The following is a 23,223-nucleotide window of genomic DNA, read 5'->3' on the forward strand; positions in this document are numbered from 1 at the left end:
ACTTCACTCTGTCATCTCTAAAAATGCCTGTTCCTCCATCCTCAAGCCCCTCTCACCTACCAAGGATTTCATTGATGTAGGCAGATCTGCCCTACCAGGCAACAGTCACTCCCATGTTGCCTATTTTGTAATCAAACCACTGTCTATGGGTATGTCTACACTGTGGACTGAAGTCAATTTAAATTAAATTGACCTTCACCCATTGAGCTGCAGAATTCGGAGGACTGTGATCACACCACGTGCATTGCATCGGGAGATTGCATCCCCACCATCCATGCTTATGTTGACAATTGAAGCAGTGCACCATGGGTAGCTAGCCCAGGGGCATTTGGGAAGGTTTTTGTCCTCCCATGATTCAACATCCTCCCTCCCCCTTTCCCTTCTTGTCCCAGTCCAAATAAACAGACATTGCCTTTTGGTGCCATTTTTTTCAAACCCTTCTCTCTGCCATGCACATGCCATTGCCTGAGAGGAATGGAGCCTGCTCAGCTCTGCACTATTATCGTGAGCATCACCAACACCTCAGAACTTATTCTGCAGTATTTTCAGGGGCGAGGCAGGAGTCGCAGCGCTGAAAATTGCGATGTTACTGAGGCTGCCTTGCTACCAGCTATAGAATGAAACTATTCCCATTTGCTGCTGAATGTCATGCACCATCTACGGTCGGTGGAGCACCACTTCTGGTTCCGGGAAACAAGCAGCGACTGGTGGGATTGCAGAGTTATGAAGTGTGGGATGATGACCAGTGACTGCAGAACTTTTGAATGCAAAGGGCTACTTTCATGGAACTTTGTGGAGAGCTCTCCCCAGCACTGAAACTCATGAATACTTGCTTGAGACCTGCTCTGGCAGTGGAGAAGAGAATGGCCGTCACTCTGTGGAAGCTGGCAACGCCAGACTGCTACCAGTCAGTTGGGAATTAATTGGGAGTTGGTAAATCCACTGTGGAAGCAGTTGTGATACAAGTGTACCGAGCCATTAATAGACTTCTGCTAAGAAGGGTAGTGTCTTTAGGAAATGTGGAGGACATAGTGGAAGGCTTTTTCCACAACGGGGTTCCCTAACTGTGTGGGGGTGGGGAAGGGGGGGCATAGATGGTACGCATATCCCTATCATAGCACCGGACCACCTTGCAACAGAGTACATAAATCAAAAGGGATACTTCTCAGTGGTGTTGCAGGCCCTTGTAGATCAATGGGGACGCTTCACCAACATCAATGTGGGGTGGTCTGGAAAGGTGCATGACACGTGCCTCTTTAGGAACTCCGGTTTGTTCAAAAAGATGCAGGTGGGCACTTTCTTCCCTGACCAAAAAATAAATATGGGCAATGTTGAAATGCCAATGGTGATCCTGCCTACCCCTTGCTCCCCTGGCTAATGAAACCCTACACCAAGCACCTGGACAGCAAGAAGGCACGTTTCAATAATAGGCTCAGCAAATGCAGAATGGTGGTGGAATGTGCATTTGGATGTTTAAAGGCACACTGGCACAGTTTGCTCACTAAGTTAGACCTCAGTGAAAAACATCCCAATAGTTATCTCTCCCTGCTGTGTGCTCCATAATGTCTGTGAGACAAAGGGGGAGAAGTTCTCATTGGGTTGGGTTGTGGAGGCTGATAGGCTGGTGGCAAATTTTGAGCAGCCAGATGCCACTGCAACACTGAGAACCAATCGTGGAGCACTGAGCCTCAGGGAAGCATTGAAAAACCGCTTTTACAACCAAACACAACAATAAGGTGCATCGCTTCTCTGTGCTGTGCTTTCACTTTGCATCCCCTACCCATCCCCCACTGATAATTCCCCCCTCCCTTTATTCCCGTCTTATTAATAAATAAATAGTAATGAATTATAAAGCAGTACTTTTTTATTGGTGATCCTACGGGGAGGAGGGATAATTTAATGTTCCGCATGCATTGTCTGGGGGCTGAGGGGATACAGAGCCTAGTTTGGCTGTGCACACAGGAAAGAATCAGTCCCACTCCTTAAAGGGGCCATCACCTCTTTCTGCTCACCTCAACTGGCGATGAGTGGAGCACATACTGCAGCCTGGCCAACCTCCTCCTAGACCACTTGGGGGTGGGGGCTAGGAAAGAGTAGGTTAGCTCAGAGTTTTGCAGGGGCTGCAGAGGGAGTCTCTCCTGCCGCTGAGCTTCCTGAAGCTTAACCAAACGCCTCAACATGTGTGACTGACCACGCATTATACGCAGCATCACCTCTTGTGTTGAATGCTCATACTCCTGAGCTGCCTTCCTGTTGTCCATGTTCAGTTTGTCAGATAATGAAATCCTCCACGCTCTTAGCTCTGTGTCAGCAGCTGCGGAGGTGTTCATTAGCTCATTGAACATGTCGTCCTGATTTTGTTTTTGAGTATGAGAGAGTGTGTTGAAGGCCACATCCACTGTAAGAGAAGCAAAGCACAAGGTACCCATTGTTCACTCGTCCCATGGATGAAAAGCAATGTTACAATGTAAAAATAACCCTCCAGAACATTCCCAAGGGAAGGCTAGAACTGCATACCATTGTCTAACTATTGCGGGGGTTGGAGTGCCATTCCAGCCATGGTAAGTAAGGGGCTAGTGCATTTATTTTAGGGACATCCCCAGTGCCTATGCTGCACAAGTCCATGCTTCCCAGAGCAGCATGGATGTTGGATTCCCATTATCCTCCCTAATCAGGCTTTTAAGAGGCGGTGAAAAGGGTGTGCGGTGGTTCGGGGTTAACCATCTCTGGAGGAAAAAAATGGGCACCCATTTGCAGATGTCCGAGGCCCATAGCAACAATGTCCTGCTTCGGGACTTGCAGTGTGCTGAACCAAGAAACCATCCCTGGCTGCAGAATAACACACATGACAAAACTTTCTTGGGTGGGTAATGTAAACATGCGCCATCTTCCCTAGGTAACTATGAGTAATATCAGTCCTCTGAGGGTCACACAGGCAGAAAGAGAGAATTTGCTGCAAGCATCTGTGGCTGTGTTCCATGATGATGCCTGCACAATTAATAACAGGATGCCTGGGGAAAGTGTCCTATTGCGGTTGAAGAAATAAGGCTGCCTTTCCAAGAAACCTTCTGCAAAAGATTGCAGAGTACCTACATGGAAGCTTCCTGGAGATATCCATGGAGGATTCTTGGAGCATCCCTGTGCACATAAATAATCTTTTGTGAGGTGAACTCAATGCTTAAGCACACCAGCTATGCGAAAGCACAGCTCCACCATCTCACACCACTTTTTTCCTGCTGGTACAAGATTCTGGACTGGGGATATAACCAAAGATATGCAATTTGCAGTACATACCCACCAGATGTGCCTTCCCCGGCATCCCGGTCAGTCACAGTTTCCTGTGTCCGCCTGGGCTGCTCCTGTGTAGCAAACAGCTCCTGGCTTTCAGGGACAAGGGATATCCCATTTGCCTGCACCCTGTTCTCCTCCTCCTCCGCCTCGTCCACAGACTTGTCCTCATTCATCCTGGCCTCAGCTTCCCTCAATGTATCGACACTGCATGGTGGCACACTGGTGGGGTCTCCACTGAGAATTGCATGCAGCTCCTCGTAAAAGTGGCATGTTTTCGGTGATGAACCAGAATGACTGTTAGCTTCCCTTGTTTTCTGATCTGCCTGCCTCAGCTCTTTGATCTTTACGCAGCACTGCTGCGCATCCCTGTTGTGCCCCTTCTCCAACATGCTGTGAGAGATGATCTTGTAAATATCCAAATTTCTTTTGCTGGCTCAGAGCTGAGCCGCAAAAGTCTCTTCGCCCTCTAGACCAATGAGATCCAAGACCTCAGGTCGCTTCCAGGTGGGAGCACGTTTTGGGGTGTGCAGTCACCACGATCAGCTGTGCTGACAAGCTCTCTCCATGCTGACCTAACTGAAATGGGAATTCAGAATTTCCTGGGGCTTGAGGAGAGGAACAGTTTCCTGTTTATGTGGCCACGGTGCAGCAGAATGCAAATGTCCAAAGTGGTCACAAAAGATCATTATGGGATACCTCCCAGAAGCCAGTGATGTTGATTTACGTTGTGCTCTACCTACGCTGACGCTCATTCTACCCATATAATTAAACTTCAGCGCTACGCTACTTGCGGAAATGGATTTATTAAGTCAAATTTTATGGCGATTTTAGGTTGGCAGAACTGACCTGACAGTGGAGACGAATACTTTAAGTGGCCGACGGAAGCTCCTTTCTGTCAACCTACATTATCCGTGTAGACCAGGACTGAAGTAAGTTTTCTGGCTGTAACCCCACTGGCACCCACTCCCTCCTATCTTAGATACAGGCCTTGCAGTACTAGATCAACCATCTGGCTGATGTGGATTCCAAAGCCAAAGTTCCAGGAATAGAAGCTGCTCTGAAATGTATGCACAGAATCTTTTAGAGTTTTTAGTAAAGTGAAAAGGGCCAGTTCTTCATCCTGCAAACTCAGTTAATTATGCCCGAAGAAATTGCAGTTGTCATGTATTCCCCATCTAGAACCAACCCCTTCACCTGTCCCCTTTATTACTGTGAGTCACCTGAGAGACACAGGATCTACAATACAATTACATCTACAATACAATTACATCAAAATATTGCTGGGTGGGAATTTTTGAGAGAGAGTTTTCATTAGCAAATACAGATTTGTCAAACCCAAAACTTTTTCTGCAGAAGGGGCAGGAACTTGGTAAAACTTTTGTAGGGCATGCTTCTTGGGTCAGCCTGGAATATGAGAGCGAGAGGGGGGCATAACAGCCTGCCCCTACCATCTCAAATTTGTCCCCTCCATAAAAATTCGGAGACCCACAACCCTATGCGCATGTGCACAGGTGTGCAAACATCATACTTTTTGCCTCTGCCCTAAACGAGGAAAAAAGTGACAGCTGTGCTTCATCATGTCATGCTAGGGTAGCATAATACCACTCAGCTGCAACTGAACAATGGCTTCTTTCACAGCTGCTAGTTTACTTCTCCGTTCTTGGATTTTGCTTTGTTTTGTTGCTGTCCTGTTTTTTTTCCTGGGCTGCCTAATGTTCAGGGCTAAAGAAGATGGCAGTAAGAGCAGCTGCTTGTTTTGGGCATTTTCCCTTAACTCCAGGGCTGAATGAGAGCTGATAGCCCTGCCAACCATGCAAGCAACCAGAGCTTGGGAGCATAGTAAATCCCAGTAGGGCACAGACCGGGAAAGTTGGAGGTGTATGTTTGGAGTACCTTGGATGGTCAAAAAACAAACCTTTCCCCCTTTTAAGGCTTAACAAATACCAGAAACATCACAGATGTTGCTCTGTTAGACTACTAGCACAGGGAATACAAAGGTCTGCTTTCAAGAGGAATTGGCCTTTAGTCACATACAGGCCTGTATAGTGACAAGCACCTCAGGGAGCAGAAAAGATTTCTGCACTCATTTGGTCCCAGCTCCCATCACCAGCATCAGTGGGAAGAAAGGGCCACAATTCTCTTTATCTACTTAGTTTGATCCAGATTTCTCCTCATTTCTTTTTGCAAATGCTTCTCAGAGAAATTTGACACATGTAGCAGCCTTCAGCATACTCTGTTGGCTAAACTTATGTTTGTTGTACATCTCCAGTCTGTGCCTCTGTCTCTTTCACCATGATTGACAGTAGGGCCCTGGGAAATGTTGACCCTGCTGGGACTGGCTTTTCATAAGATCCTGTTTGTTCAGGCTTTGTGAGAGTGCAGTGGTGTAGCGTTCTGTGAGGCTGCACGTGAGGCCTGATGCAGGCTAGCTTGCTTCTCTTGGCTTGCTCCCCCACAGTAAGCCTGGCTGTCACAGCGTTAACAGTGGGTCTATAAATCATGTTCCCTTCCCCGTGGGCAGCAGGGAGTCCCAGACAAAGGAGCATCCAGCATTGGCCAAATGGTGCTGCAGGTTAGTAATTGAAACCCTAGAGGCCGCTTCCATCACTCAGAGCAGCAGAACTGCTTGGTGTGTGTGTGTCTGCTTGTGAAATAGTTATAACTGTCAAAGCAAAATGCAGTGTCACTAGCTAAAAACACTATAGGCACTTTCTGCAGGGGAAGCAGAGGAAACTAGTCAGCAAGGGAGCAGGAGAGCGACCCCCCTCCCTCCTTCCCCACATTACAACAAGCTGGAGCTCTTTGCCGCAGGGCAAGCAGCTGGAGCTGCCGACAGATGCTCCTTCCCCCCTCCTCCCCCCCCGGAACCGAGCTTCATGATGGTTCCTTTAGATACTCGCATCTCCTGCCTGGTTAGTTACTTTCATTGCTTCAGGCCCAGCTGAAGGTATACAATGGGGAAGGAGGGCCCATTTTGAAAGGGGGAGGGGCTAGCTCAGGGACAGATGGTGCAAGAGAGACAGCAAATAATGGGAAGCTTTGAGAGCAAATGGTTATTTGCTTAACTATAGCTCATTGCTGAACTTACCAATGCTTTAATCATTTTGCCTCTATTATTATTACTTTATTTATTACTAAGCTAGTAGTTTTATTGGTGGTATGGCAGCAGCCAGAGGCCCCATCAGAGCATCATCCTTTAGCTCAAGTGAGAGTACTGCATGCTGGGAAATGTAGTCTTCACGTCTGTTACTAATTAAGGTGGCTGCCATCTGCTCCATTTTAGGCAAATCAGGCCCCGCTCTTGAGTGCCTGGCAAGCTGCTAATGCAGTTGTAGGGGCTGCGCAGCTCAGGTGCCCCCATGCCCCAGGCTATGTCAGTGGTGTAATCAGTGCCGGTGGATTGGGGTTGCTTGGAGTTATGAGGCTGAGATCAGTACCATGTAGAACAAAATACACCTTAAATATCTGTTTAAAATATGCCATATATTTGTTTTTAAAGAGACAGGGGCAAGCGTATCATTTAAAAAAAAAAAAAATCGTGTTCCCTCCTCCCTGGCCATTGTTTGTAATGCTGTCTTAGAAACCTGGAAATATGGGCCTGGCAGCTGGGAACAACCAGCATCATTAGGGAGGAACTGCTGCTGTCTCCTGAACAGCCCGAGGCCTCAGCAGTGATTAGGACAGCACAGCTTTGAGAATTATGCTTGTTTTTTAGCTGCTTCTGCAGAGAGAGCAGACGGCAGCACAAAAATCCAATTGCGCTCATGTTTTCTTCTTTTTACAGTAGGGCCTATGTATGGAATGGCTGTTTGATTTTTGTTTGGTTTGGTTTTGATAGACAAACAGGTGCCTTTCCTTTCTGTATTCAGACTTGTTAGAATTTCAAAGATGTTTGAACCCTTTTAAGAGCAGTCAGTTCTGGAGACCAAAGCACCAGGGCAGCTTCTGCCAAACTAAATATAAGGTGCCAAGTTGTGCTATTTTCTCTGGTCAGATCTCCTTTTAAGTTAGGGCAATCCAGGTTATGAATTGTATACCAGGGAGGTGGGAAATTTGGTCTCTGGGAATCCCCCGGTGTTGGGGGAATCCACCTTGTGCAGAACCTCAGTCAAGAATTTTTCCTTCACTACTGCCCTGCCCTGTAGTTTATGCCTAACACTGTTCTTCCCCTGGCTTTCCCCCTCTGCCCCATAACCCCAGGAATCCAAAGTGCTGAAAACCCTTGATCCTAATGAGCACCATGTTCAGTAAATAAAGTGTCATGTAGACCCCAGCTGTTCCTGTAGGGAAAGGTGTGCCCACTTCCAACCATCCGATGCAGTACAGCAAGCTGGGGTAGCTCAACAAGGCAGATTACATGCTGGAGAGGGTGGTTATGTTGTGGATTGCTTTGGTGAAATCCCACTGTATCTGCATGGACTCCAGCACCTGCAGAGGCAAGTGTAATTGAGGTGGCAGGCAGGGTAGGGTGGGAAGCAGCCACAGGAAGATGGCATCATATGTTCCTGGAGCCTCCACTTCCCACATCAGCTGCTCCAATCAGCTGAGCAATGTCCCCAGAGCAGAGAATGGTTACTGCATAGACTGTTAATCCCATCTGAGCCACAGCAGTGGTAGCCAGGACTCAACCAGTATGTTCTTCAGGAAGAACTAGCTTCCATTGTAAACACAAACCTGAACTATAAGCCTTTTGTCTGTGAGAGACAGGCTGCCAGCCTGTGACAGGTCTCTAATGCCTTGTCCTCACAAGTCCCCAGGGAGTCACAAAGTGCCTATAGAGTGGGCTCTTGCCCTCCTACAGCTCCAAGGTGCTGGATCTAAGAATGTCCTCTGGAAGTAATGGACTCCCTGTATTAGCCAACATTTCTGCTAAGTGGAAGGGTCATGGAAGACTCTGTCACCGCAGGAGGAGAGCAAAGGTCACCAACATGAGGAGGAGTAATGTCAGTGAGGCTGAAATCTCGGCAGCTCCACCACAGTCCTGAGCATTCTCCTGAGAACAAAAGAGAAGGAGGCACAAGATCAGCTAATCTATTTCTAGGGTCACAAGCAGACCAGTAAAACGATTTGCCCCACAGCCAGGAGTGGGGAAGCCAGGGTGGGGGGCTGCAGCCAGGGGGGTAAGAGAGGCAGGCAATGCTGTGGGGTAACATCACACTGACAACAAAGAGGCAGGGCCTGACGCAGTCAGGCTAAGGATCCCTGCAAGAGCACATCACCCTTCATGCTGCTTGTGGGGTGGAGGGCTGGAAAACTACCTGGCCTAAAAACTCTGTTTTTGGGAGGTCTAACACCCATGCACCAGTGCCAGAAATTGCTCTTCCAGCCTCTGAGTGTCACAGGGTCCATGCTCCATGGCACGAGTGCTGCCATTCAGGCTCCTAAAGCCTGCTTTGACTTACCTCCTCTGCAGCTGCACTCGATCCCTTTGTATGTAGCCAGCTCCATGCACCAGCTGATTAGCTTTGAGGAATTCATGCACACCTGTTTGCTAATGCAGGGATCTGCACTTCCTGCCTTTTGGTGCAGCGGGACAAGACAGCAAAGCCTCTTGGTTTGCACTACAGCTGTTCTAATAAATCCATGGCTGGCTGCATATGTACAGACGTGGCTGGTGTGGGGGAATAGGAGCTTATGCTCTAAAAACAAAGGCTTCTACCACTTGGGCTTAAGAAATTCCTCGTGATGTGACACCTGTTACTTGCATTAAGTATTCTCTTTGTTGAAAAACCACTAGAGAATGAGCATAATCACAAGCTCTTGGGCAGTTGAGTCTAGCCAGTAGGTGTGGTGGTGTGACTGAGAACCCACAAAGATGACCGTCTCCTTTCCCCACCCCCCCAAAAACACACACACACACGAGTACTAACTACAAAGCACATGGTGTCTACTGTACCTCCGCATGGAATGCATGGCAGGTATCTGGCCGCCGTCTGAGTTTCTGGGAGCGCATCCTGTCGCACTTCACCGAAGCATTATGTGTATTGCCATTAAGATCAACAGTAGTGTTTAGAAAGGGAGCAAGGCAGCACAGAAAAAAGACTGTGAGGGCCCTAAAGTAGCCATTCGAGGTCACAACTGCCTCTTAGCGTTGTGTCCAAGGGCCCAGGAATTCAGCCCGGGGGAGAATGAAAGGGGGACAGAGGCAAACTCAGCATGGGAGGACTAATGTCAAAGGCTGGAAAAAGAAATAAGCTGCAGTATGGAAGCAAAAGATAGTGCGGGGGGCGCACAGGTTGTCTGTGCTGGGGAGGGAGAGCAAAGTACGGAGGCTGAGGAGACTGGAAATGCTTAACTGCTTTATTTCATAGTAACAGGATTACAGAGGCAAAAAGCCTAATGTAACCATAGTTAATGCGGCAAGGATCGAATTCAAGAAACCCCTGAAGTCGGTGACTTACATGGATTCAGAATCACTGGACCCACTGTTCTCAGACTTTCTTTCTCCCACCACTATTGTGCCTGCCTCTTTCCCAGCCCTACTATCCCAACCTCATTGTTCTTCAACCATGGCTGTTCTTTATCATCTTGCTCCCAAGGCCTTAACCCCAAAATTACCCTTCCACCCTCTGCTACAGAATACTCCAAAATTCTGAACAAGATGCGCTGGTAACCTCAGTAAATGGAAACATGACTTTCCAGGAGCTCTGGGGGAGGCTATAGACACTGTCAGCCATGTCTATACATACCAGCAAACTCTGGGCCTGGTATCACCTGCTAGCGCCTACATCAGTCTCAGTACAGCTGAATAGGAAAAGTAATGACTGGTTGGCATGATTTGTGATGTTAAAGTTTCAATTCCTGTCTCAACTACAGGCTTCCTAAGTGAGCATGGGCAAATCCCAGAGTGTTTGTGCCTCAGTTTCCCATCTGTACAGTGTGGGTAACGATACTTTCCTGCTTCTCAGAGGTGCTGGGGCACTTTGTTTGTGACCCATTTTAAGCTCATCTACTGAACAGTGCTACACAAAAACAAAGCATTACAGCTATTCTCCCATTGTTGTTTCTGATGTTCCCATATTAGGTTTTTCTAGTGTATGAAGAGCGCCCAGCCTGTGATGGTGTAACTAAGCTGATGACCTGGGAAGGACGGGTGCAGCATGGGTATGTTGCTTAGAATCCAAGCTTAGTCTGCAAAATGCCCGCCCGTGGTAGCTTTTACAGATAGGTCATGGCCAACTGAGGCCAGTTCACAAGGGGAGGGTCTAACTTCCACTTGCAGGGTAAGTAACAGGTTATTTATAAGGGGCCGTAACAGAAAGGGAAGTATTATATGGTATTATTTTAACAAGTGACAGCTCAGTCACCGATCCTGATGTACACCTGTGAGGGGAGCGATGGGGTGTTAGGATCCCATGCATCGGCTACTCCCCGAGGCTGGAGTCACCACTGGGCTGCTGCTCCCAGCTGTGTGGGGCAGCAGCAAGGACAGACGCATCATGTGAGCATAGCTTCGGTTCCTGCCCCCAGTGCAGTGCAGGGAAGTGCAGGGAAGGGAGTGCTGGTGCAGCTTAATTCCCACTTAGCGTAAGGGGAAGAAGCAGACATGCAGAGCCACAGGCTGGTACCTACTCAGCCCCTCACCTGGTCTTGGGGGTAGGGTAACAATCCAGCTTTCTGGGGTCTTGCCATCAACCTTCTAGAGCACTTTGAACATCAGCTGAAATACCATCAGCCTGGTTTTAAAGAGAAGATTCTACCAGGCTTTCATGTGTACTGGTGCCATCAGGTAGTTAAATATCTACACAGGAGCCCTGGCATTGCAGTTAATGGCCGGCACAGCACTCTGCTCATCGCAATGGAGACCACTTTTCAACACCAGGCTCTAAAGGGGGTCAGATTCTTGGTGGCTAAAAGGAAAGATTTTCATTTTCAACCACACCTCTAATCTGCCTGCTCTATCTCTCTGCTCCCATCTTGCCTGCCTATTGTACCCACATGTGCATCCTGCTGCATCACAAGTTGGTCCATACCCTCCCAGCTCCTTCCTCTCCATATGCTAATTGCTACAGGAGCAGATCCTCCACCCCCAAAGTAATTGTTGCAGTGCGAGAACAAAGCAGAAAGGGCTAACACGCTGTGATAGAAGGATATATTTAACTTCTTTCGCTTCGAGGAGGACAGGTGGGAAGATGCTGCAGTCACAGGCAGCATCTGTAACCAGGAGCAGGAGATTACTGTTGGCAATCTGCTGCACTACAAACATCCTGGAGGGGGAGAGAAAAAAAAAGAATATCCCCCAGCAACCCAAAAGCAAGTGGTTAGCCAGGGAAATTGCAGCAGCTGATGATAATGTCTATGGGCAAGGAATATAAGGAGAACAGAGAATGGGAAAGAGAGATGGCAGGAGAGAAAAAGAGCAGAGAAGGGAGAGGAACAGTGAGCAAAGAGTGAACGCAGGACGAGAGAGATGATGTTTAGAACCCTGCAAATCGGTGGCTATCCGCATAATATCCACGGCCCATGTCTATGCATGGCAGATCAGATGTGGATACAAATTTCAGTTAAAAAAATTATTCAAGTACCTTAGTGTCTTCAGATAATGCCAAACTCATTTGAATTTAAAAAAGCCAAACTAGGCAAATGTGTGCATGTGCACATGTACCTATACATAGATATGTGTGTATGTATATATATAGTCCTATAAAGGTAAGCATTTGCTTAGTGTGGAGAAACTTGGTTGAGCCAAACAGAAATACAAAACAGCACATTCATGTGATGTAGTTGAGTGATACTTGCTGTCACTTTGCGTTTTGTGCCATTAAAATCTGAAGCGTCACTTTGCAATTACAAGTGTCCCCACCCCATTTTATAGTGGCACATAAGTGTAGTCAGAAAAATATCTGCATGATGCTATAGCTACGTATGGGGTCTGACACACCCTTTATACATCATTACACACCCAGCAGTACTCATCTTCCCTCGGGGCGTCCCCAGCTTTACACCTCTTAGCCCGGTCTCTGACGCACGCTCTTGGGGCGGGAACAACTCTGAACCTTCCCTGAAATCCCAGCCCCATTCACAAGGGCAACAAACTCCCACAAATTTTGCTAAGTTAGGTGTGACTGGAGCTGAGTGAAATTTTTTTCAATTAATAGATTTTTTTTTTCATTGAAAAATGTATTTGTGGTGCTCTGAATTTATTTATGAATTTGGGTCAAATTTGACAAATAGCTTTGGCTGAGGAAAAAACTGAATTCTGCCTTCCTCCACACTGGCCCTGAAATATTCAATGTGTTGCATTTCAAATGTTTGTTTTGAACATTTGGAAATGTTTTATTTTGCCTTTTTGTTTCATATCATTTCAGATTCAGAGTTGGCTGTTATCCTTTTTAAAAACCTACCCCCAAACATGGGTGGGGATATGAAAAATGCCCCAACTGGGCCAGATCAAATAGAAAAACTTCATTTCAAATTGACCCAAAATATTTTGTTTGATTTGAAACAATTTTTAATTTTTTCCCCAAGTTTGACAAAAAATTTAAATAATGGTTTTGGTTTGAATCGAGCCGGATCGTTCAGTTCATGCCCCAAACCGAAAAATCCATTTTCTCCCAGCTCTGGTGATGACACCCAAAGGAAGTGTCTCTAAAGTCAGATGAAGCAAGTGTGAGTTGCAGTGCTCTGCTGCCCTCTGCTGTGAGTTTGAGGGAAGTGGGTAGGCTGTAATCTGTAAACGTTGAATGGAGGAAGATGCAGTGTAGCATTGTGTACTGATGATGGCAAAATAAGAATGTCTGCATTTTCATATCATCGGACGCAAGCTCTCCACAGACCAGGACACACCAATTCAAAGTGGCACCAGACCCTGCAGAACAACAGATGCAGAACCTGCAGCTAGCTCTCCATTGCTACAATGGTCAACACAGCTTTCAAGAGCTAGGGATCCTACACATTCCAACCACAACATGTGGTGTATCTCACACCCTGCACTAAATGCCCCAATAACAAGTACGTGGGTGAAACCAGACAATCACTGCACTCTTGAATGACTTCACACAGGAAAAAACACCCTATCGCCTGTGGGTGAACACGTTTCACAACGTGATCACTCTGTCAGCGGTTCTCAAACTTCATTGCATTGCACCCTCCCCCCCCACGACAACAAAAATTACTACACAACTCCAGTGCCCTGTGTCTACTCCAGACTCAGGGCCAGCAAGCAGGGCAATTGCCCATGGGGCCACACAACTAAGTTGCTCGGGCTTTGGCTGCAGCCCTGTGTGGTGGGGCTTGGGCTTCAGCCCTGAGCCCCAGCGAGTCTAACGCTGGCCCTGGTGACCCCCATTAAAACAGGGTCACAACCCACTTTGGAGTCACACTCGCGACCCACAGTGTGAGAACTGGCGCTCAACGTCCTCATCCTTAAAGGAAACCTGCACACGTTAAAAAGACAAGCCTGGGAGTTTAAATTCATAACTATTAGACACTAAAAAATCATGGACTGAACAGAGACACTGGCTCTATGGCTTATTACCACTTTCTGTAACCCACTAACCCCCCTCTTTTTGTCCTAACAAAGACAGAGGTTTGGACTTACAACCGGTTCCAACTTGCATTTTGCTGTGATGCTGGGAGTATCTTTCCCAGCCCTGAAGAAGAGCACTATGTGACTCGGAAGCTCGTCTAACAGAAGATAAAAGATGTTACCTCACCTGCCTTACCTGCCTGGCACTTTCTGTGAGTAGCATCTAGCATGCATATGGGCTGCTGGTCCTTGGGCAGTGTACACATGGTTGAATGTAGGAGAGACGCACAATGTGCCTCCCATGCTGCTTTATGCTCCTGTGCAGGCTACCAGGACCATGGGTCTAGAACATGCACACTCCATGCTTGCATTTCCCACCATCAATAGAGCTGTGCTGGGGATGGTAACTTGATTTGATAGTGGTAGGAGGAAGCAGGAGGTGGGGGAGGGAATTGTGATCGATCCTCAGTTCCTAGCAGCAAACTCACAATTTAGCCCTAAATGTTTATTCTAATAAATAAAAAAGTGTGTATCTATCCCCATATGTACTTTCCAGTCTGCACACTTCAGCGCTTCATAGACTGTGAGGAACCATTAGTCTGACCCTCCTATATATCACAGACCTTTAAACTTCACCCAGTTATCTCTATGAAGCCCAGTAACTGGTATTCATGTTTGCACATCTTCCAGAAAGGCATCCAGTCTCGATATGAGGCCATCAAGAGATGGAGAAGCCAGTCACGTCTCTTGGTAGTTTGTGCCAATAGCTAATCATCCTCACTGACAAAAATACATGCCTTACTTCTAATGTGAATTTGTCTAGCCTCCACTTCCATTAATTGGTTCTTAATCTTATTAAGCCTTTTGCCACTAAATTAAAGAGCCCTGTAATTAGTACCCAGTCTTTGCTCCCCATAAAGGTTTGTATATGCTGTAATCAAATCACCTCTCACTCTTCTTTTTGAGAATCTAAACAGATGGAGCTCTTTACATCGCTCACTGTAAGGCATTTTCTCTAGTCCTTGAATCATTTTGGTGACTCTTTTCTGCATCTTCTCTAACTTTTCAATAGCCTTTTCAAAAGACACCAGAACTGTACACAGTATTTTAGTATTGGTCTCACCAATGCCGTACATTGAGGTGAAAATCACCTCTCTACTCCTATTGACTACTCTCCTGTCTATACATCCAAGGATCACATTAGCTCCCCTTTCTCATAGGAGTGCATTTGGAGTTCCCCTTGAGTTGCTTGTCCACTGTGACCCCCTACATTTTTTCAGAGTCACTGCTTTCTAGCATATTCTGTAGTCATGGCCTGCATTCCTTTGTCCTAGACATACAGCTTTGCATTTGTCTGTATTAAAAAGCCTTTTGTTTGAATAGGCCCAGTTTACCAAGTGGTCCAGATGGTTCTATGTGGCTGTACTGGCCTTATAATTATTTACCACTCTGCCAATCTGTGTCCCCTGCAAGTTTTATCAGCAGTGATTTTTATATTTACTTCCAGCATTGGGCCTAGTACTGATCCCTGTGGCCCCTCACTAGAAACACCCTACTTTCTTTGACTCCTCATTGGCAACTGCTTTTTGAGATCTGTCAGAGAGCCAGTTCTTAATCCATTTAATAGGTGATCTCTCAATAGTGTAAGTTCTAATTTTTACATCAGAATGTCATGTGGTACTAAGTCAAATGTCTTATAGAAGTCTAAGTATATTACATCTGTGCAGTGACCTTTATCAACTGAACTTGTAGTCTGGTCAAAGATTTAAAGCAGGTTTAGTTGACAAGACCTATTTTCCAAAACAACCAGGTTGCATTAATTATGTACCTTTCATTTAATTCATTAGCAATTGAATACTGTGTCAGCTTTTCCATTGTTTTGCCTGGGTCTGATATCAGGCTAACTGGTCTATAGTTACCCAGGACATCTGTTAAGATCTACTTAGAGTCCATACTTGGGTTCTGTGAAAAATTAGATTTTGTAAAGCCCCAAATCAATAGAAATGTTAAAAAATGGATTTAAATATTTTTCTGCAGTGTGTGGGTGGCAAAGACTGCAGCATTAGGCGTAGTGCATGGTAACCCGAAAGGAAGCTGACTTCAAATGAAAATGTGAAACTCACCAGCATAAAGAGTGAAAAAGCTATCTGATTTTACTCATTCCTTCATCTTTAATAATGTAAGGGTTATTAAGAGCTGGTCACATTTTAGTTGTTATTGAAAAATGCCCTTTATTCAAAATCAGAAACTATCCCATCATTTTTTTTTAAATTTTGCATTTTTTTGGTGAAATTGAAAAGCAAGACATTTACCCATTTTTTGCCTTTTTTTGGTTTATAATTTTTTCCTTTCTTTCTCCTCTTTTCCCTGCCTCCTTTTTTCTGTGGAAAAATGGATGGCGGTGAGGAAACAAATGAAAACAGGGAGGAAAAGGAAAAGTGAAAACTATTGAAAAGGAATGCTTTCTAAATGTTCCTCTCTTTAATCTGTGGAATGAAAATGACTGATTTCCAACAGTTCTAGTTATTAATAGGAGATTTTGTTTTTGTGTTTTATTATTAAAACCAAGGGTTCTGACAGACCTCTCTGTCTACTTCTGCTGACACCCTCAGTCAACATGGCTGGGGCTTCTCTTGTTTGTGAGAGGTGCTTTAGAAATGCTGGAAACAAACAGGTACAGAGTATCAGGGGATAGTTCTCAAATATTATCATGCTCTTTCAGTGAGGTTCAGTTTGCATCACTAATCTGGGATGAGCCAGAGGAAGGAGTGAAGGTCTATGAGTACAGTCTTGAAATAAAAGGGGAGATTGATTTCTTACTTTTGGCAGTCTCCACACTCAATCAGCCCATTGGTCTCTTCAATGGTGGTCTCATACACAAAGGCAGGGTATTCTGTGTCGCATGGCTGCAGCGCATCGTGTTTCTTATGCTTGTGAGCTGCGATGGCGAAAAGAGATAAGGTGAGAAATGAGGGCTGGGGAACAGAGAGACCAGAGAAGTGGATTGAAAGAAAAACGTGAATGGTGCAAAAAAAAAAAAAGGCGAAGATTCTGGCAAAAATGAAGTGTAGTGATACTTAAAGTCACTAGGTGGTGTGGGAAAACCAGTGGAGGAAGAGAAATGTTTGAGATGTTACTCTAGGGTTACATCAATAAAGTAACATCAGGCCTTATCAACACATTCTACAAAAATCACACTATTTTTAACTATACCCTTATAGTTAAAGGGGTTATACCCTCCTAGTGTGGATGTACTTATAACAGTACCTTATATCAATATAGCTATACCCATAGCGAATGAGAATAAGCTATCCCAGTACAAGGTACTTTTAAACTGAGTCCCCAGTAGAGGATGTATTGATTTAACTATTTCAGTAAAAAAATCACACCCCTAACCTAATCAGCTATACTGCTACAAAACCTGGATGTAGGGCAGGTCCTGTTATCTTTGCCTTGGTGAACTCAGCTGGATGAGGTGAGTTCAAAGTCTATAATCCCATGTAGCTGTGCGTGCTCAGAAGGAGAAAAGTGGGAAGTCACATAAGCAGTTACATATTAAGGGTAGAGATGGAGCCAACTTGTAAAATTCAGATCTAGATTCAGATGCTGAACACGCGGGGGCATTTGGGTCTGGGATTGTAGTTCAACCTAGTATGTAGATAGGGACCAGTTGCCCTGTTCTGATCTGGAACATAAGCCCAGAAGAACTGCCATGCTGGCTCAGACCAGTGGGTCTGTCTAGCATTATTATAAATCATGTTTATTATGGGAGTGACTAAGTGCCAACCAGGACCAGAGCTCCCCCCTGTACTAGGCACTGTACAAACACAAATTAGTCCCTGCCCTGTAGAGATCACATCTAATCCAGTATCCTGTTTCTGACAGTGTCCAACACCAGATTCTTCAGAGGAAGGTGCAACAAACCTTGTAGTGGCCAATTATGGAATAATTATCCATATACATTCTGCTCCTTTTCTGAATTCTAGTACGTGTCAATGATACCATATGGCAGTGAGTTGCATGGGTCAATTACGCATTGTGTAAAATAAAATTCAGCAAAGAAACATAGTGAAGGAAAATGCAGCTATCTACTTGGGATACAGGAGAGACCCAGATAATGTGAGGAACTGCTTTCTGGACAAAATCATCCATCACAGTGCCAGTGAGTTGGGAGGCTTGTCAATCATCAGTCATACTTTGAGAAACTCACAGGCTGAGTTCAAGACGATAATGGAGTTGAACTGCCTGTTTTCCTTGCAATATCTAGAAGCAAGGGTGTCTTTAATCAAACAAGTTGGACAAAGATTCCTGCACACCTGAGCCAAAAGATTTGTTGATACATGGGCAGTTTTGGGGTGCACTCTCTTGTAGTGACATCTGTTAGGGGAACTGCTTCCATCGAAAGAGAAGCATGGCAAATTGGATAATGATCATCCTTAATCAAAGCATAAGGCCACATTACTACATAGGATTATCCTAGTGATGAACACAAGAAAAAATCTTCTCCCCTACTCCCAGGGTTAAGAACCATACTGCAACAGACCAATGAGCTAGCTGTTTGTGTAGGTCAGGAGTGTCAAGTTAGATGGCCACAAGGGCCGTTTAAGACAAATTTGCTCACTTGGACAACTTGCACTGTTAAAAAAAAAATTTTAAAAATTGAAGGGGCAGCACAACGGCACAACTTTCACTTACCCACTTCCCATACAAGTTTAAAACTCCGGGGGCTGGAAACTAGCGGTTGGGCTGGCGGTGCTCTGTGGGCAGGGAGGACCAACCAGCCTGGGGGCAGGGTGAACCAGTGCTTGGCGCTGGGGGTGTGTTGGCGCTGCGGAGCAACGTGACCGGCAGCACTCCAGGGCCTGGCAGCACTTGGGCTGGAGGCGCTCTGGGGGCAGGCCGGGCCAGTGGTGTACTGGTGGCCACATGTTTGACACCCCTGGTGTAGATTGTCTTTAACAGGCCAATGCTGGATGCTTCAGAGGAAGGTTAAAAAGCTTTCATAAAGCTTTAATTGTTCTTTCCTATAATTATTTGGGATGGAGGTGGTGAGATTTCGTTTTGATCTCAGCTAACGATCATCTGAAGCCACAAAGCCAGAGCATCTAGATAGCTCACTTTTCCACAGGTATATTGGCTCTGCAGTGCTAATAGTAATAAAACTAGGTTTTAATCAGTAAAATCATCAGCCATGTCTTGAAGATACCCAGAGAGCAGATAATATTATTAATAATTGTCTATTACTGTAGTAACTCCAGCTAAAACCAGAGACCCAATGTGCTAAGCACTGTACAACATATAATAAGAGACTATCCCTGCCCCAAAGAGCTAACAATCTAATAGGCAAGACAGACAAAGAGTAAGAGAAAGGAAGGATTGTTACCCTCATTTTACAGATGGTGAACGGAGGCATAGATAGATAGTGACTTGCCTAAGATCCTATGACATCTGAAAGACCGCAAGGACCTGAAGCCAGATCTTGAGTCCAAGCCCCGTGCCTTAATCACTAGACCATGTTGCATATGATGAATGCCATTTTTTGCAGTCACATTTCTCTGGCTACAGCTGTACTTTCAGACCCCCCTAGCAATTGTCTGTCATTTTTTTTTTCTTGAAATGCTTCAGTTACATGTTGCACATGTGACAGACCCCTATTTTAATCCTTGCAAAGCTCTCTTTCAATGGGATTTTTTCGCACATTCTTCATGGTGTAGATAGTGACTTCAATCTTACTGTATATTGATCCTCTAATTTCACCCAGGGAACTTGTTGCCTTAGGCTATACTAACAACGCTGTGGCCATTTAGAAAAATCCTGGTTGTTATTGTGCTGTACTCCATGACCACCCACAACCTCATTCTGCCAATAGAGAGTACAACCCCAGTCCTCCTTTTCCAGAAGTGCAGGCCCCCTACCACTTTTGCTAATGGAGAATCTCTTTTACTGATCATATAGGGCCTATGATACAGAGCTGAGCAGTTCTGATTCCATTCAGTTCAGGAAGGACATGTTAGTCAGTACAGTACACTATTATCGAGGCAAATAGCATAGTACATTTCAAAAAAGGATTAGATCCTGCTATAAAAAATAATAGTATCTGCATTTACTCTAGCAAGGGATACAACCTACAAGGGTCCTGCATCTCAGAATACGTCTCAGCTACAAAGTGGGTAGCAACATATTAACAGCAGAATTGCTATTAATTACTGGTGATGTAAGAGGCACAAAAAGCACAGTTGGAGGACTTTCAGATCCCAGACTGAATCTGCCCTACTGACCGCTGGGAAAATAATTATTTGTCTTGACGACTTAAGGGCCAAATTACAACCCTTCCTGTGCTCCTGTGCAGGGGCTAAAGAGGCATAAGGCACCCCAAGCCCTGTGCTTGCTGCCCAAATTGTGGGTAGCAGCATGATGGGGAGAGCAGTGCCTTCAGGCCCCTCTCGTATGAGAGGGTGAGGAGTGGGTTCTGATGCCACAAGGGGCTGGCCAGTACATCTGTGCCAATCTGTCTGTCAGGAGAAGTAATCTGCTAGCCAGAGAGCTCTTTGAGTGACCGTCTGGTTTCTGGTCTGTTCCTGGGGCAGCACACCTACATGCTGCCCCTTGCTAAGAGTACAGTGCAAGTGATTGTATGAATTTAGCTGATCACTAATGGCAGGGACATACAAAGGTTCCTAGGAAAAGAGAATGAGTCAGATTACTTTTCTCCAAATTTAGCATCTTATTTTCCATTAAACCAATTTTACTGCTGTAACTTCATTAAAAGTCAGTGTAGTTATACCAGCGTAAAAGAGGGAAGAATCAGGCCCTTGGCTTTGAAAATTATACCCTTGAGGGACTTGTCAAATGGGAAGATAGGGCCTGATCCTCAGCTTGGATAAACTCAGTGGAATTATGCTAACTCATATCAGCTGAGGATCAGGCCTTAATTGTTTTAGGAAAAGAAATAAATCATATTTGAGGAGCTCCAGACAGATTTGAGCACACTGCCAATGTCAGTGCTGTAATGGTCTAAGGCCTAGTCTACACACACAGTTGCTTGCAGTGTTGCTGTAGCTGTGTCGGTTCCTGCATAGAAACAAGGTGGGTGAGGTAATATCTTTTATTCAACCAACTTCTGTTGGTGAGAGAGATAAGCTTTCGAGCTACACAGAACTTTCCCCAACAGGTCGAATAAAAGATATTACCTCATCCACCTTGTCTCACCCAAAGTTGCAGTAGTTTAACTAAAGATAAAGATATTTTTAACCTGACTGAGTTAAGCCAGTGCAAACTTCTCTGTGGATGCGCTCAAAGCAGATTAAAACTGGCCTATAGTGGTTTAGCTTCCAGCAGTAAATTTACCAACATCTGTGTGAAAACAAAGACCTAAAATAAAGATATTCTTAAGCCTGCTGGCACTTATTCCTTTGCCTTAGAGGCAATGCTGTTGAAGAGCTACTCAGAAGTTCATGGATGACTAGTGACATATACATCACATACATTACACCTGGATAGAGCCTCAGCATTCCTTAAGAAACTACACACTGGACATCAAAGCTATGTCAAAAACTATGACTGTTTTGGTCAAATGTCAGTGAACAGTCAGAGGATCTGATAACCAATTGCAAACTTGCTACCAAGTTAATTTCACACTTATTGCCATCTGCACTTCCAGAAAGACTTTGGTAACAAAGAGCAAAAAACCCAGAGCTGCTTGTTATGGACTATATGACCTAGGTTGTGAAATCATGAGTAATTGCACTGAGGTCAGTGAGATTATTCTAGACTTACATTGGTGTAAATGAGATCAGAATCTGCCCAAATACAGAATACAGAAGTTGCTTGATTAAAGCATCAGACTTGGAAACCATCATATAATCATAATCTATTTTTTCCTGCTCTAGAATTCTAGAAATATTCCTTTGTGGGCCACAGTTTTGGGCTGAAACTATTCTCAGTCTTAATTATTAGAGTATGGTTTCTACAGTGATGGGTACTAGTATAAGATCCTGACTAGATAGATCACCTATAGAACTAGAAGTCCCCCCAATCCATTCAGTTACAAGAAAGGGGAATGTATGTTGAGAGCAGTGGGAAATCTGTGGAAGCAAGCAGCTCTTCTTGCCACTTCTCAAATACAGCTTTGCTCCTTTGCATGATGGATACAGCCTGAGGGCATGTCTACACTGACGGCGGCAAATTCGCCATTGTCAGATTGATTTATCTGGATCATTTGAGCGGAAGTGGAGACCTGCTCAGTCAATCTGGAATTCGATTTAATAAAACCACCTCTCCAAAAAGCGTAGCTCTGCGTCGATAGATACGCATTTCCTGTCGGTACAGTGTAGTGGAGACGGTGCGCAAAAGGGAATTTAGGAAGTCGACGTAAGTTACACAAGCCACTCTACGTAGCTTGCATAAGTCCTGTCGACTACTGCTGAATTTGCCTGTCAGTGTAGACCAGGCCAGAGTCAATTATGCCTTTATTCCTACAACACCTCTTCACTTTCCAGAAATTAAGAGGACTTTGGAAGGACAAATATAATCAATGCTGTGGGGCAGGACAGTTGAATAGTTATATAAAGATAAGCATTAGAATTGTAATGATTAATTCTAGTATCATAAATTCCTAAATAAATTTATAATAAAACCCCTCTCTTTCTCACTCCTCCCCCATTCCAGCTTGTAACACTGTCAAGAAAATTTAATGTTTCTGGCAAAAATCTACAAGCCCATCCTTATACATACCAATATGTGCCAAACACTTCTTCCTGCCTGTCCAACCACCCACACCCCTGGACAGAGAAAGAATAAATTAACACAAACTGTGTGTGAAAACAGGGAGACACAAAGTGCAGTCCTAATCTGGACTCATTCTGGAGGGATTTCCAAGGTGCCTATAAAAATGGATTTAAGTATACACACATCAGATTAGCTGCATGAAAGAAATATTGCATTACCATAGCACTATTAATGAGGAGAAGTTAAGCCAAGATGTGGGGGAAGGAAAACCTATGCTGCCTGTTAATATTTGAAGTACATAAAACAGTGTGGTTTATTTCACAGGAAGGAGCAGGTTATCATTTGTTCATTTTCTGCATAGCCCCTGGAAAGAGAGACACAGTGACAACTGGGGCACCAGGTGCCCTACAAGGCCCAGTTAGTCAAAAGACCCTTCATACTTGCTTATATGATAAGAGGCCATGGATCCATTTGTGTTGTAGTAATAATTGGCTAGGCTTTGTCTGGGCAGCCAATCACTAAGTAGATTAGTATTTGCCTCCTTTTATTGACCTAGCCCATATCAACAGCTCAACAAACTGAACAAATGATAGCACCGCTATCACCAACCATTGGCAGAGAATTACAGTTAGACACCGCTACCCATGTTACTCTGAAACCTCACTGCTAATTTAGGACTAGCTCAGTTAAAAACAAAAAGTAATGGTTTGTTTGCCCCTACCCAGTTTAAGGCTTCT

The 23,223-nt window shown here is 45.0% G+C and overlaps 1 protein-coding gene across 1 annotated transcript in view; it reads right to left on the reverse strand.

Annotated features, from left to right (window-relative positions):
- Positions 1–8,108: 8,108 nt before the first annotated feature.
- CACNA2D4 (calcium voltage-gated channel auxiliary subunit alpha2delta 4) overlaps positions 8,109–23,223 on the reverse strand; it is a 165,368-nt gene continuing 150,253 nt past the window's right edge. The window contains exons 35-38 of the mRNA XM_067536119.1: positions 16,580–16,697; positions 11,386–11,498; positions 9,188–9,270; positions 8,109–8,284 (exon numbers count right to left, since the gene is read on the reverse strand). Of these exons, the coding sequence (XP_067392220.1) occupies positions 8,189–8,284; positions 9,188–9,270; positions 11,386–11,498; positions 16,580–16,697 (410 nt within the window). The 3' untranslated portion in view covers positions 8,109–8,188. The remainder of the gene's footprint in view (positions 8,285–9,187; positions 9,271–11,385; positions 11,499–16,579; positions 16,698–23,223) is intronic.

The sequence above is a fragment of the Emydura macquarii genome, unplaced genomic scaffold (assembly GCF_026122565.2).
Source record: "Emydura macquarii macquarii isolate MOO-44397 ecotype Brisbane River unplaced genomic scaffold, CSIRO-AGI_Emac_v2 contig_3530, whole genome shotgun sequence".
Lineage (NCBI taxonomy): Eukaryota > Metazoa > Chordata > Testudines > Chelidae > Emydura > Emydura macquarii.